The sequence below is a fragment of the Danio aesculapii genome, chromosome 24, assembly GCF_903798145.1.
Source record: "Danio aesculapii chromosome 24, fDanAes4.1, whole genome shotgun sequence".
In the NCBI taxonomy this organism is placed as follows: Eukaryota; Metazoa; Chordata; class Actinopteri; order Cypriniformes; family Danionidae; genus Danio; species Danio aesculapii.
In genome coordinates, this window is record NC_079458.1 from 19117873 (window position 1) to 19134975 (window position 17103).

General features: G+C 33.2%; 1 protein-coding gene across 1 annotated transcript; it reads right to left on the reverse strand.

The window, feature by feature from the left end:
• Window positions 1-5545: 5545 nt before the first annotated feature.
• pkia (cAMP-dependent protein kinase inhibitor alpha) lies at window positions 5546-9260 on the reverse strand. The gene is made up of 2 exons (XM_056450593.1): window positions 9110-9260; window positions 5546-6529 (listed from the first exon to the last, which is right to left on the reverse strand). The coding sequence occupies exons 1-2, from the start codon at window positions 9258-9260 to the stop codon at window positions 6453-6455; spliced, it is 228 nt and encodes a 75-aa protein (XP_056306568.1). The 3' UTR covers window positions 5546-6452.
• Between the last annotated feature and the right edge of the window lie 7843 nt (window positions 9261-17103).

Consider the following 17103-nt stretch of genomic DNA (forward strand, 5'->3'; position numbering starts at 1 on the left):
GTTGGAACTAAACTGTGCAGAGCTGCGGCCGTCCAGGAGTTCGACACCTGTGATATTAAACAAGAATCTTATCAAAATCATCTGAAAAACATTTTACAGAAGAATTTATATTTACTGTAATTTATTATATATTTCAGTAACTGTTTTCTACAATGCACGAATCTATTAATTAACAGTTGTCGTAGTAGAGTAGTTTTTCCAGGGGAAAAATGAAAACTTTATTATTCAAAATTAAAGAATTGTATTGTGCGGTGTCCACCAAAACAGCTGAAATCACCAGCGTCCTTCTAAAAATGCTCAACTCTTAGCACTTCTCCAACTGCAAAATGCAAAACATTCATCAATACTCAATAAACAGCGGGCTTTCTAAATGCAACACTTTCAGTGGAAACAACTGAAAAAACACTCGGCTAAGGAAAAAAGTATTCAATAGAAGTGATACTGACACTTCACCTCCACATTTCACTAACTTTCAAAGCATTACACACTTTACTGTTCATTCAGTTAAATAGTAAACATAATGTTTCCAGTCTAACCTGATTAATTAAAACTGCTTTTATAAACTAAAGTCAATTTTAGACCAGTTCTTATTTTTCTGCTAATAAAGGTTTGTCTATGCAGATTCATGCATATTTTCAATTATTGGGGCTCTAAGCAAAATTAATTCCTTCAACCATCTCACCATTTCATTTTATTTAAATTTTATTATTATCATTATTATAATTTTTTTTATTTGTTTTGAAAATTAGGCATATTTTCGAACAGGACAATTAATTTATTCATTCGTTTTCTTTTCCGCTAAGTCTCTTTATTAATCTGGGGTCGCCACAGAGGAATGAACCGCCAACTTATCCAGCACATGTTTTATGCAACGGATGCCCTTCCAGCTACAACTCATCACTGGGAAACACCCATACTCCCATTCACACACATATGCTGCGGCCAATTTACCTTACCAAATTCACCTAAATTTGTGAGGAAAACCGGAGCACCCGGAGACATCCTACACCAACACAGGGAGAACATGCAAACTCCACACAGAAAAACCAACTGACCCAGCCGAGGCTCGAACCAGTGACCTTCTTGGTGTGAGGCGACAGCACTACCTACTGCACCACCAGGCCGCCCCATATTAATTTATTATCATTAATAATAATAATAATAATAATAATAATAATAATAATAATAATAATAATAATACTAATAATAAAATAAATATTAATATTGGTTTCTGTTTTATATTGATGTTTACATTTTAATCGAGTATTTTATGTTTATTTATTTATTTTTTTTTACTTTTTAATTAGTTGTTTAACTAGGACATCAAAAGGGTCAATATTAGGACACATACTTGATAAAAACATGCTGTATATCACTATTTGTTGCCTACACATTTACGTGTTTGAGAGGGAAAACTTGGGCTAATTCCTAAAAACAGGCTAAATCATTGTCAAAAAATGCAACGAAAAACTTATGTGCTAGAGCAAGCATCAAGTCTAAGTTTTGTAGTCCTAGCTCTACTGTTTCTGCTCCATACACACACACACACACACACACACACATACACACACAGTCAAGCAGTCAGTCGCGGCTGTCATGTGTGCCAGAGTCAAGCTGTCCTCCTTTTTGTTTAGCTCTCTGTACTCGATCTCTCCGTCGAGCATCAGCAAGACTTCAGCCTGACCTTTGCCGGTAATCCTTATAAAACATAAATGCATGATATCTTCCCTCTCTCCATTTCCCTCTCTCAGTCTGTCTGCATTAGACCACCTCACGGCCCTCATTACAAGCGTCCCACTGCCACCCCGATGTCACTGTCTAATTACAATCCCCCTTGATCTGGCGGATCGTGACGCGGGACCTGCAGCTCGCGCTCCGAGGGTCTTTTCCCCGCAGGCGGTGTTGCTGAGCCGCGCGGCCCGACAGCAGTGATGATGAGGCGGCGCTCGCGGCTCTCCCTCCCCGCCGACAGCCGGAGGATCATTAGTGGAGCAGCGGTTAACAAGCGGCGACAGGACAGCCAATATCAGTTCCAGCCTGACTGACTGACACGCCGTGGGTGGCGACGAGAGGACAGGTGGGCACAAGTTCAGGAGGTTCAAACTCCACGGCAAGTTTTGCCAAGGGTTTTTTTGTGTGTGTGTTATTATTTATTAATTAAGCAGCAAATTTATAGGACTAGGCCTGTGTATTGGAATTTGAGAAAGGGTTATTATGCTTAACTGAAAGCTTGGAAGTAGTTTTACTTGTTATTTTGGACTAAAGTTTATGGTGAGCAGAATAAAATTTAATGGCTCGCATGGTTGTGATATTTTTAATTTTATTATTATTTTAGATTCAGCAGTTAAATAAAAAAAATATTTCTTTCAGTGTTTGTTTGATTCTTTGTTTGTTTGTTTACCATTGGCTTATTTATAACTTTTATTTAGATTAATTTTTTTTTATTTAGTTAAACTATAGAAAAGTTACAAATAATGGATTTTTTATCATTTATATTTAGATTAAATAATAACCTGTGTGATGTTTTCTACCAACAGTAATATTGTCAAGTTTCACACTGACCAAATAATAATAATAATATAACAACAACAACAAGTCATACATCTAAATTCAAAGTGTTTTGAAGCCATTCAATAGCTTTTGATGCATTAAAACATCATTGGCTATTACGTCACGTGACCAGAAGTCATAGACATCAAAGGCAACACAACTATTTGAGATTTAATAGTTAGTGATGTGTTAAATTTGTTCCTCAAACAAAATTTGTTTTCAGATGGCTTTAGAAGACTTTTGAGTGCTTTTTTATCTTTTTGCTGCTGGCCACCTCAAGTCACCATTCACTTTCATAACATAGAAAACACCAGCAGGATTGATGGTGAAAAAAATTGCACCACAAAGAGCAACATGAGGGCGAGTAGTTGGTTCTTCATTCGAAAAATGTTGTGCTTATTTCGAGTTTTCATTTCTGAAGGTATTTAAAGAAGCATATGTCCATATGCAAATCTCCGTATTATATACAACAATGTATTCTCAAAACATAAAATTATAAATACATATTTTTTGGGCCATTCACAGTATTTTATAAATTGTGGAGTCATATAAAACATTCAGAAATTCCCCTCAGTAAAAAAAAAAATATTTTATGTCTAATATAACAAAAATATTATAATAATCATATTTAAACATAACATTGTAAAAAACTTCAAAAACATTTGGAATTATGAATGTAATCAATCAACTGGGAAAGTACTGTACTTTTTGTGATAACTAGGTTTTTGTATGTTTGTTTGTTTAAGCCTTATATCCTTATAGGCTGTCTTGCTTCTTTTTCACAGATTAGGATATATATATATATATATATATATATATATATATATATATATATATATATATATATATATATATATATATATATATATATATATATATATATACACACATATACATGCATATACACACACACACACACACACACACACACATTATTAGCCCCCCTTTGATTTTCTTTTTTAAATATTTCCCAAATGATGTTTAAGAGAGCAAAGTAATTTTCATATTATGTCTGATAAGTCTTATTTGTTTTTCAGCTGGAATAAAAACTATTATATTATATTAAACTATTTAATTATTTAAAACCATTTTAAGGTCAATATTATTATCCCCTTTAAGCTATATATTTTTCCGATAGTCAACAGAACAAAACGTCGATATACAATAACTTGCCTAATTACCCTAACCTGCCTAGTTAACCTAATTAACCGAATTTTCTTCAATTATCTGTTTTATGTTCTATAGGAAATTATACTACATTTTATTGTTTTATACTATAATTAATATATTATAATACAAATTATCTTGATAATTATATTGATTAATAATTTTAATATTAATATATTAAAATAAGCCAAAATCAGGACAGTTAATTAAAACTATCATTAAAATAATACAAATGATTAATGGAGCAAACTAGCTTATATATAAATTTAAGATGAACATATTGATACTAACACATAAACAAAATTTTAATTTAATGTCAGGTTGATTTTAAGGGTAGAGTTGGCATCTGCTATAAACTACCATTCGTCTCTGCTGTTCACAATGACATAAGTGATCTCTCAGATCCGCCACATGGACTCAGTGCTTGTGAAATTGGCAGAGATCTGTGAACTCCAGTGTGCTGCATGAAGCTGATTAATGATTAATGTGCGCCTCTGACACTTAAAAGGCAGAAAAGGTCAGCGGCTCCGGCTCTCAAAATACTCACACAGAAATCACAGCGCAAATGACCACACTGCTCTGCACTCTTGCATTTCACTTCTTCAAGTTATATTTAACAATGGATTCATTAGGCAGGTTAAATGATAAATAATGTTATATGTTAAGTAGAAGAATGATTGTTTGTAAATCTATCTATCTATCTATCTATCTATCTATCTATCTATCTATCTATCTATCTATCTATCTATCTATCTGTCTATCTGTCTGTCTGTCCGCTGTCTGTAGTATTTTAAACTACCTTGTGTCAAAATTAAATAATTATTATACATTGTTTAACATAAAGTAGTTATATGCATCTACTAAAACTACATGATCTAACTGATTGTAGTGAAAGTTTAAAAGGAGAAATATAACAATCTAAAATGGATGTTGTGCACTGGCTTCATTGAGTCATTAGGTGGAGCTGCGTTTGTAGAAAGAAAAAGATTTGTTAGTGAACAGCGCCATCTCCCGGAAGAGCACTGTCTGAATATTTTTGTAAAAAGCATATTTAGCTGTAGGCAACTTACAAAAAATAATTTCATAAATATGAAATCAAATAATAAATTTTTTTAATACAATAATTAACAACTAATACTTTAAAATACTTTATTAAATGCTGCAGAATGTTTTTTAACGATTTTATAAGTAATTATTCAAACGATTATTTTAGTAGGAGGAGCAAGCATAGGTGATTGTTATATATAGACCATTTCAATGTGGTGATGTCACTGGCCCATGAACATTTCCTGCTTGTTGTCAAACTATTTTGTAACTGTAACAAAAAGGCAATTTAATCATATCATAACGTTAAAAAGAAATCAAAATTGTTTAGTGATATATGTGGACCTTTTTATATTCTTGGAGGCTGTGGAAATGAATAAGTAATAGAGCAAATGTTAGGACCATTGTTATTGTTTACATCCCTCAAAATGGTCTTTTTGTCAGTTACAAGTCACTCCATTAGATCAAATGTTGTTAGATTATGTGTTGCTTCCCCAACAATCATGCTTGCCCTTTTAAACAATGTGCGTAATCTCATATAGAAGGCAGAATTGAGAATAAGCAAACATATAATGATATGTTATGATTATAATATAAACATTCTAATTATTTTTTTTCAGGCAATTAAGAGATCAAAAACTTTCCCATTAGTACAGAGCATATCTAAATATAACATAACACACATATAAAGATGTAATACATTTTAATATTAATAAGATTAATATTAATTAATGTTCTATTATACAAATCTACATGTATAGGCATAAATGAACAATAGGAAACATTTTTTCCCAAACACTTCTTGAATTTATTCAAATATTTATGTACCCACAAATGAAAATATCATCAAATATAATAAAGGAAAATTGAGGACATAGAACTAAAGACTGGAAGACAAAATATGGGCAGAAGTTTGGTAAGGCAAGCTCTATTGAACACATTTTCAAAAGGGTTAATAGGCAGTGTCAGTCAGGACTTCAAATCAAGCTGGATTTCATAATGCTTAATATAAAACACTCAAGGAATTATCATCAGCTCACACTGCAAATGCTCTGAACACAAATGACTAGTGCTCTTCGGGATGTGAACAGTTAAACACATATTCTGACAGGTGCCATGCAAAACCATCATAAACTGTAGTTTTTTTTAATGAATTCTGAGTGTTTAACAAAAATGCAGCACTTACAGATTATGTGAATATCAACATAAATCGAAGATATCAAAGAAACACAGCACTATTTGATATCAAAATCTGATATTACTATTACAACACCACATCTATAAAATGACAGTGTATTAAGTGCGTATTAGCTGCTACTCTGGCAGTTAACAAGTGAATCTGAAATCACAAGATCAGTGGGTGTTGTTCAAAATCAGACCCTGTGATCTCCACCATTTGAATGTCATTATTTCTGACCCAAATCCCCACCAGTAGATCTACCAAAACCTACTAAAGTGAACTTCTAAGTAAAAGTCATACCTACTTCAGCAAAAGCAGCGGTGGATGTATAAAAACCACTGTGCTGCGATTCGTAAGGCCCAGCCTTTCACATTAGCTTCCTCATAGCAAAGTCTCCTCCGTCTGGATCCATAAGGGAGAGGGATGCTCTGTATGTTTCAGTATCAACCCCTGCATGACTAAAATCAGCCACTAGAGGGGGTTTCCTACTTCATTATTTCACTGAAGTCTTTTACGTGCCTTCACCATTGGCTTCTTCCTGCTTCGGTTCAGAATCAGCCGAGCGCTGGCTTTTCTCTTCATCATTCCCTGCATCCCAAAGTAGAAAAAAACGAGAGAGTATTGTTAGCGAATGCACAAAAAGAAATCAGGATGTTGTAATGAAACAGTTTTGATGGAAATTAATGTTTGTAAAGTTTTATGGCAAATGTTGGCATTGAAATGCCAGATCTGAAAGTCTTTAAATGGTTGAAGTCAGCAGAAGTCAATTATCATCATGCTAACATGTTTCTAGCAAGTTTATCATTCTTTTAGCACGAATTAACCTCTTAAACTGTGCTTTTGTCATTCTTTTGTACTGTCACAAAAACAAATACCTCATATGCGTAAACATACCTGGCAATAAAGCCTTTTCTGATTATGATAAATGTTGGATAAACATTTCTAGCATTGTCTGATAGCTAACATGTTTTAGCATGTTGCTAAAACGCTCAGCATTTTGTTAGCATGAATTAACATGTTTCTAGCATGGTTATTATACTAAGCTTGTATGTTGACAGCAAATTTCTAGCATGAATTAGTGTGCTAGCATGAATTAGCATGGTTTTAAAGTTTAAAATAACATTTGAGCTTGATGTTTGACAGTTCAGTTCAGTTCCGGGAGGGCCGCAGCTCTGCACAGTTTAGTTCCAACCCTAATTAAACACAACTGATCCAACTAATTGAGTCCTTCAGGTTTGTTTGAGACCTACCAGTAAGCGTGTTGAAGGAGGGTTTGAACTTAACTGTGTAGGGCTGCAGTCCTTTAGGAACTGAGATTGACACCCCTGTTCTAGGATGATGCTAGCATGCATTGCTTAACAGAAAAGGTTTTAATTTGTAATTTTGGACCCAAGGATTTATGGATTGCCTTTAGGTGTTCAGAACAATTTTTGTTAAATTATCCGTTGACAGATGTTTAAGTCAAAAAAATATTGTAAAATGTATTTAGTCTTTCCCCTCCATAACACACACACCTGAACATAAAAAATCCTAAATGACCATGTTCCCTCTTTGATGGTTGGCAGGGGCGTCCCAGACCCAATTTACTGGGCCCCAGTAAAAATTGCAAGTGCCCCAGTAAATGCTTTGATATATGATGTACTTCACATGCAAAGTGTGTTTATTAGGAGTGGTAATCCCAGAATAAAGACATTAGTCTCTGTGTACCCGAACCAACGCTGGTGAAAGCAATGCGTTTATTCAAAAAGCAAACTGACCCATCTCAGCATGTGCACAGAAAAAACCATACCCGTGCCTAACACCGCTCCAGCTGAACCCTGACGCACTGCCCTTCTCCCAGTGCGAGTGCCGGTTGTTAACATGCATGTCGAAAAAAGTACTTGCTGCTCCCACGCTGCTCATGCGTTGTGAAACCGATGTAACAGCCTTTTATGCGGAGGTGACGGCATGCAGTGAGTTTTGCAAGTCGACAAATCTAAAGTTTAAATATTATGATGGTGATCTTACTAAGCATCTCTCCTGATAGATTTTTTTGTATGAAGTAAAAAGGAGGGATGACGAGTCAGGGAGGTAAAGACTTAATAAATATTATAATATTATTCTCTGCCATGTGTCAAGTCACCAAACAACAGATAATTCTATAAACATCTTTTTTGTATTCTATAGATTATATAATTGTCTAGAGAATTTCATTCTAATGAAATATTTATTCATGCAAAAGCTTTCTTAAATGATCTTAGCATCACTCCAGTTGTGTCTTTATTTTGTTTTCTAGTTATTTAGGATAATTTTCTAATTTTAGGATTAATTTATTAAGAATAATAATTGTATAAGAACAATAATACTTCTATCTATCTATCTATCTATCTATCTATCTATCTATCTATCTATCTATCTATCTATCTATCTATCTATCTATCTATCTATCTATCTATCTATCTATCTATCTATCTAACCTTTTTTTTTGAGGGAGTACAGCTTTATGTCTAGCAACGCCCCTGATGGTTGGTATATTGTTAATTTGAATTAGCATGTTGCTAACAGCATGTTGCTTAGAGTAAATGCAAAGCTTTGCTAATGATATATAGATGGATAACAGTGAGATCAAAATGTCTTGAACTAGTGAATGTGTAAAATTTGATTTAATATTTAATGTTCAAACGTTTTAACACGCTTAATTAAAGTCAAAAGGATTGTTTTTGTCATTTTAGTAGTTGTTTTTACAAAAACTGCAAGTCTGATGAGTTATAAAATATATCACATATACAGAGTTAAAATCTTAAATGTCTGACTCAAGTAGCTTGAACACTCAAACAAAAAGTTGTTCCAGAAAAAGCTTAAACAGAATCCCAGCATGTTGGCTTTGTTAGGTCAAGATAACTAGCATATCTTCAATGCCCTACGGCTAAGCAGGCTGTTTAGCAGTAGCTGCTCTGCTTTTTCCCAGGAATGCCCTCAGCTAAAACAGGCCTATATTTGATAAAAACACATCAATGTTTGTCTTCAGCTAAAACTGTTGTGGGAAGCCACTAACATAACCTCTAAAATCTCTAGTTTGCCCAAAGCAGGCTTGTCTGATACATTATTGATGGGCAGCCTGCCTCTCAGTGCCATATTACATGACCGGCTCTCATGTTGTTTGTGATTAGTTAAGGAGACTGTAGTGACCTGGTTTGCCGATGCTGAGCTCAGACAGCGTTTGGGAGAGTCCGCTAGCGTCCAGCCCACCAGAGGATCCCAGGATGTCGTGTACAGCATTGCGTCTGCCGGTCCTTCCAGAGGCGATGAAGTCTTCATACGTCACCTCAACATCAGTCATATCTAACGCGTTTCAACATAGCAGTGCCTGCCAAAGACAGAGCTTTTATTTAAACCTGCTGTGACTTGCAGTTAATAGTCTTTCAACTTAAAAATCCATGGTTTTAATCAGATTTGACCCTGAAGATTTGCAGTTTTTAGCCAAAACGACATATTAGTGACTTTTTAAGATATACAACATATTAAAAACTTCAAATTGATTGCATTTCATGTTGAGGTCATTTTTGCATTTAAGTATAAATTGATATAAACATTTTTTTGCCATATTTAATACACTCATGGGGCTGAATTTTATTGACATTTTGTTTGCCAATTGACAAACCACTGTAGCATAAAAAATGTATCTCTTTTTGTACGGACAATATAAAAGTGTTTCTTTAAGTTGTTTTTTATTTAGTTTGAAAAGGATATAAAAGGGATATTGCACCCATAAATGAAAGTTTACTCACACTGCAGTGGTTCCAAACCTTTATGAATTGAACAGTTGAACATAGACAATTGTGAAGAAAGCTGAAAAAAATGTAACCATTCTTAACGCTTTAACATAGGTAAAGAAGACAACACTGTCCCTTTAAGAGCCACAGTTATATACAGATATTTATATTTTATTTGTGGATGTCTCAATTAAATTCAGAAAGTTCAATTAAATGCTCATGCTATAGAATTTGGTTCATTTTTTCGGGTGAACCGTCCCTTTAAGAGCCACAGTTATACACACAGATATTAATATTTTATTTGTCGATTTCTCAATAAAATTTTCAGAAAGTTCATTTAAATGTTCATGTTATATATTTTGGTTGCATTTGTGAGATAAAAAAATATAAAAATGTATCATGATGCATGAAAATGTCTTTTTCATAATGTAATTAATAATACATTTTTGACTTATACTTGACCACATGCAGGTTCCACATTTTGGGGGGATTTGCGAAAGTTTAAAATATATATATAAAAAATTATGTTATGTAATTTCTGTAATTTATTAATTACTGCACACATATTTGTTTCCACTGGTCAGTCAAATTAGCAATTCCATTCAAACTGACCAGATATGCAGCAGAAAAAGAGCAGAATACTGTAGATATATTTTAAAAACACTGAACATGTTTTTACTGATCCCAAAGTTCTGAATGCAAGTCTTAAATGTCAAACAACTGTTTCTATTACTGGTCAGCATTTGAACAAACCATTAGGAATCCCAAACAATGTAAAGATTACATAAGGAGGCATATAATCTGGGCTCAATAAGAAGATGAGCTTGGATGAGAGACTGTTTATTCAGTCTCATATCTGCGATCTCATGCATTTCTAAGTGATGCATTTCTAATTGAATCTATTCTTTTTTTTATGTTGTGTGAAAATAAAATGTCCCATGAATTAATTTAAATATTAGAGTCCCCACTATACAATATTATCCTGATACTTGTGTCATAATCCTTATACAATATTAGTGCAATTTTAAATATATTTAGATTTTCTGTGATACATTGCAACTTCAAATTATGGAAAACTTTGGCAACATCTGTTTTAACTTAACAGAAACACTTATCTATTTGTTTATCACACTATGGATTTATTGCTACATGGCAAAATGGGATTATCAAGTAGATAAACTGATAACAACAGATTAATGAGAAGCTGTCATAAATGTTGTTTGCGTCTTTCTCCGATGCCACCACTTTTAGTTACTAACTGCATGCTGAAGGCAGGGTTTCTACAGGTTTCATGAAGTTAAATTTTATATATTTTAAGACATTTTAAGACCATATGAATTAAATTTTAGATTCAAAAAGGGCTAAATGCTAAGGATTTTTTTCGGATATTCCATTTAGAAAATATATTCACTTGCCCTATCAAAAATGATTACAATTTATACATTTAACAATACAATAATAATAATAATTTTGTTTGAATATTTTTTTTATAATTTTCAAATATATCCATTCACAAACCCTATAACCCTTACCAAGAATAGAACAAAATATAGCTTTCAATAATTCAGTCTACAATAATAACAATAAAAAAAATTAGGTCAAGTCAGTGTCCTCAGCAGTAAATAAATAGAAAACTTTTTTTTTTATTTTTAAGCAAGTGTTACTGTAAGGAAAGAAATAAAATGCTATTTTTAAATAAAAAGTTTAATTGAGGTGGATTGTTGGTGATTGTATGTGTGTTAATGGCCAGATTGGGTAGCTATGCATGAACAAAGGAAAATTAAGACCTGTTAAAAATGATTTAAGACCTACAACACAACATTTCAGTAGATTTAAGACCTTTTTAAGGCCTAAAATTTTGCTTTTGAGATTTAAGACATTTTAAGAGCCCACGGATACCTTGGAAGGTGACCATGCTCACCTGAAAACACCAGCAACTTGTGAACTGTGAAAAAATAGATTTTATTATTCAACCAAATAGTATATTAAAATATTGGTGATATATTATCAGTTTGGGAATCCTATATCCCTACAGTATCGCCACAGAAAATATCAAAACAGATGTTGCGCAAATCTGCAAGATTATCTGGAATTTTGTTAAACTAAATATCAGGCATAGGATGCAAGGACGGTCTTCCCTGAGCTCACGATTATATTTAGCTCATGTTATCATCTCAGCACAGTCATTCTCAGCTGTTGCCTTTAAAATGATGCCACTGTGTGAAGAAACACCCAAAAGGAGGTCATCATTACAGGGCTGATTCACTGTACTAAAATAAAGGGAAAGAAATATGAAAAATATTGTTGGATTTTGCATACACTGCTCATTCCAAATTACTTTAGCTGATTCTATAATTATTCTATAATTATTTTTTAAGTTAAGTGAAATTAACTATTAACTAAATTTATAAAACAAGAAAAAAATATTTAATTGCCAAAGAACATTTCTCATATTATTGTAATTTAGTTTAAATACTTTATTAAATTTCCAATTTTTTTAATACTTAAAAAAAAAAAAGTAATTAAATATAACAAAAACAAAGGGTGACGTGATGGCACAGTGGGTAGGGCTGTCACAGCAAAAAGGTCGCTGGTTTGAGCCTCAGCTGGGTCAGTTGGCATTTCTGTGTGGAGTTTGCACGTTCTCCCTGTGTTCGCGTGGGTTTCTTCCAGGTGCTCCTGTTTCCCCCACAAGTCCAAAGACATAGGTGAATTGGGTAAGCTAAATTGCCGTAGTGTATGAGTGTGAATGAGTGTGTATAGGTTTTTCCCAGTGTTGGGTTGTAGCTGGAAGGGCATCTGCTGCATAAAACATATGCTGGATAAATTGGCGGTTCATTCCGCTGTGGCAACCCCAGATTAATAAAGGGACTAAGCCGAAAAGAAAATGAATGAATGAATGAATGAAAAAATATACATTTTTTAAATTACAGGAAAAACTAATTAACTAACTGTAAATGTACTTTTTTTTTTAGGTTGTTGCCAAGGAAATACTGCTTGTTTGAATTACTTTCACTTAAAAAACATACAAGTAAAACACAAAATAAATACGAAAAATATTTTAAAAACATGTAGACATAATAAATCAAAAAAATAAAATAATGACAAAAATACAACAAAATGGCCAATTAAGGTTTATCTAATTCACCTATACTGCATGTTTTTGGTCTGTAGGGGAAACCAGAGCACCCGGAGGAAACCTACACGAACATGAGGAGAACATGCAAACTCAACACAGAAAGGCCACGTGGCCCAACCAGGGCTCAAACTAGCGACCTTCTTGCTGAATAAGTTAAAGCTAACTCAGCATTTTTACTGCATACACTTTTTTTACACAACAAAGAACAAGATACAGTAGTTGTTGAATGGTGTGGAGATAGCTGTGCCAGTTTTCTGTGTAATATAGGTATCCCAATAACTTGCATGCAAAAGTAATGTATTAAAAATAATAATATTACTTAAGATGAACACTGCATTTTATTTGAGCAAATTTAATGTATTTCTGTCTGTAATACAGTAGATCTATGAGAGCAATACATTTTTTTATTCTGTTGCTCAGCGAACACTGAATTTTAATATAAGCAAATTTGAATCCAAATGCAAAGCAAATGCAAATAAAGTGTGAAATTTAATGTTTCACTTTTGTTAAAAAATAATACCAAACCATGGGCGAAACTAATTTCCATTATCATTCAGCACAATGTATACTGTATTTATGTAAAAGTAAAAAAACTCAACTTTAAAGAATAATCAGTAATCATATTAAATTATATTATTTTTTTAATAATTAAAAAGTTCTTGCTGACAAAAGAATAAAACTAGTTTGAAGGATAGTGTGGGAAAAATGAATACAGTAAATAATTTAGGGGCTGCACTGTAATCCTTTTAATGAGTCTATTAAATATGATTGCTATAAATAAACATTGTTACACTGACTGAATGCTCTTATATAAAATTAGAGATGTTTTTTTTTTTTTACTGTAACATTGATTTGCACAAGTCAAATCTATTCATCATCCTCACAAAAAGGCAAACTGAAACAACATCAATGATGTTGAACAAAAAAGCTAGGTTTGCCTTAATTTAACTCGAGTTCTGCTCGTTTATTCCAGTCAACACACAATCATGACCAAAAACTATAAACTAGAGCATAAATGTAATAGTTTAAATCACGTAATATGAATAAAACATAAATGTACTGCAGCTACACGGTGTCGTCCTTGATGTCACGTGTACTCGATTTATAACAGCATATCAAAACACATAGCCTAGCTTATCATGCCCACATGACATATCTAGACATGACAGCTACAAGTGGCCATCCCAGTGGAGAAATTCTTACATTTACAGTCCAGCACATGTCGTTTAAGCTCATATCAATGAAACGGTTATATAAAACCGACAGGGTGCAACAACACAGTTGCTAATGAAACAAGCACGTGACCGTTTTAAAATCATATACTCAGAAAGCCGAACAAGTCCGCAAATTGTACCTGTTTTAGGCTGGACGTTTTCCTGTAATTGTCAATGCTGTACAGTTTTGTCGCTCAGGTTTACTTCAGTTGGATGCGACGGTGGCGGTGCTGCTGCTGCTTCAGTACATGAGTCTGCAAGTGAAGATAGAGATGACGTATGCGCGTAACCGGGCGATGCTGATATGCGAGGATTATCCAAAACCATTCTATCTGCTTATGCCCAGTAATGCCGAGGAGTTTGATTCATCTCAGTGACTCGAATCTTTTGAACTTGTTCACTGATTCGTTCAGCAAGGGCTCTGTACACACACTCGCCGATTGCACTTGTCTACTTGCATGACGTGTTTCCTGCATTTGGAACAAGAAGAATTTTGATTAACACACACACACACCCACACACACAAAAAACTTTGATTAACACACGAAAAAAACGTTGTATTGTGAAAATGTATGCTTTATTGAGCTTTTTAATTTGCTCTTTATAATAAATGTTATCTATAGTCCATATTACAAATTAATTATTTCTGTCCATTCACAACTTACAATCTAATGGTATAAATAAATAAATAAATAAATAAATAAATAAATAAATAAATAAATAAATAAATAAATAAATAACTGACAACATGGCAATGTAGCAGGCTACATCTATAATACATTCAAATTACATATATTATTACTTTATTAAACAAAGTTGCAAAGTAATTATTTATTTAAAATAAGTGCTTACCCAAGAGAGTGTGCTATTTCAGATGCAGCCTTCTTGTTACACATTCTGTTTTAGTATGTGATTTCAGATGCCAAACGTGCATGTAGGAAAATACCACCATAAAAATAATTCAGGCAATTCACAACTACGTACTTTCATAGGATCTAAAGGTTTAAATGGTATAATAAATATGAAACAATTTATTGGAGAAATTATGTATAACTACAATTGAACATTTTCATTCATTCATTCATTCATTTTCCTTTGGTTTAGGTCCTTTATTCATCAGGGGTCGCAGAAAAAAACGTCAACTTACTTTCTAGTAATTAGCCATAAGTTGCACATATGGCAATAACTAAGCATACATTTGTCTGTAGAATCTCTAATGTTAATTTGGTGGAAAACTACTAGGTGCTCTTAAAGATCCTTTTTTATTAATCATGGAGCTTTTAAGGCAATATTCATTCATTAATTTTCCTTCAGCTTAGTCTCTATTTCAGAGGTTGCCACAGGGGAATGAACCGCCAACTTATTCAGCATATGTTTTACACAGCGGATGCCTTTCCTGCTGCCACCCAGTACTGGGAAACACCCCTACACACTTATTCACACACATACACTATGGCCAATTTAGTTTACTCAATTCACCTGTACTGCGCATGTCTTTGGACTGTAAGGAAACCGGAGCACCAATACGAAACCCACGCTAACATGGGGAAAACAAGCAAAGTCCATACAGAAATGCCAACTGACTCAGCCAGAACCCGAACCTGAGACCTTCATGCTGTGAGACGACAGTGCTAAATACTGAGCCACATGCCACCCTAATTTAATGTTTTCCTGTAGACAAATCAAAGTAACCTTAAAATTAACCACAGTTTTAGTAGTAATAAAACCATAAACTAACGTTGAGTTGTTTTATTACAGTACGACAACAGCATCTAAGAAAATGACACTTTTAGTTTCCTCATTTATAATCATAAAAAGTTTAATGCTTCCTGTAGTTTAATTGTTATTTTGTAGTAGTATTTTAAAAATAATAACAGGACATTTATTCTAACCCCTATTATAAAGAATATGATAATCGGTCATCGTACTAAATTGTATTATATTTTAAATAATTAAAAAGTAATTAAAAAGAATAAAACTAGTTTGAAGGATAGTGGGGAAAAACAGAATAAATTAAAATATTATTTTATATTTCAGTATTTTTATTTTTATTACACCATTTGAATCTTTAGATTGTATGTAAGTATATTTGTAAATTTGGTCCGAATTAATGAATTTGTAATAGGGATTGTAGAGAACATATATTGTAAAGTGCAAATTATAAAGCTCAATAAACCATACCTTTTTACAAAACATTGTTTTTAGTGTGTTAATCAAAGTTCTTGTGCCAAATACAGGAAATACATCATGCAAGTAGACAAGTGCTCAAGTGGAATCCGTGAGTGTGTGTACAGAGCCATCACTGAATAAATCAGTGAACGAATCTAAGAAAATGACACTTTTAGTTTCCTAATTTTCCTAATTTCATTAATTTTTTTAGTTTGAGGTTTATTGTAGTTTAATTGTTATTTTAAAGTATAGTTTAATAGTCTATATATAACAGTTAATAAAATACAAGTACTTTTTTTATCTCATTACTTTTACTCAATGAGAATTACTCACATATATCTCATTCAAATAAATCATTGTTGCACTGTTTTCATTGAGGAAATTTCAGGCAGTGCAGCTGTTGCTCTGATTTTGACATGCATTTCTCACCACATAGGCAGATGTGCTGGGATGCCACCCAACACTCAGCAATTCAGACTTTAAACAAGGGCCCTATTGTCTGACATGTCATCCAAAAACACATGCTCATTGTTGCAAATATGGGCAAGTGAACAAGATCTTTACACAGCTTAAAACAGGGAAATACGGTGCAATATGGCATCTGCAGTGGAGTATAATTACTTGAGTATTTGTTATTGTTATTTTTTGTAAATAGTAGATTTAGCTCTGAAAATATGCCAGTAATGCATACAATAATACGACAGATAACTTGTATAAAAACGATATGCTACAATAATTATACATTTAGTAAGTGAATATTAAAAGAACGCGATAATAACATAAACATAGGCCTATTATATATTTTTTATAATTTTACCGGTCGCCTCCCCCGTCCCACCTAGCGGCCAGATATAAGTACTGCATCGCGTTTATTTGCAGGGAAACGGG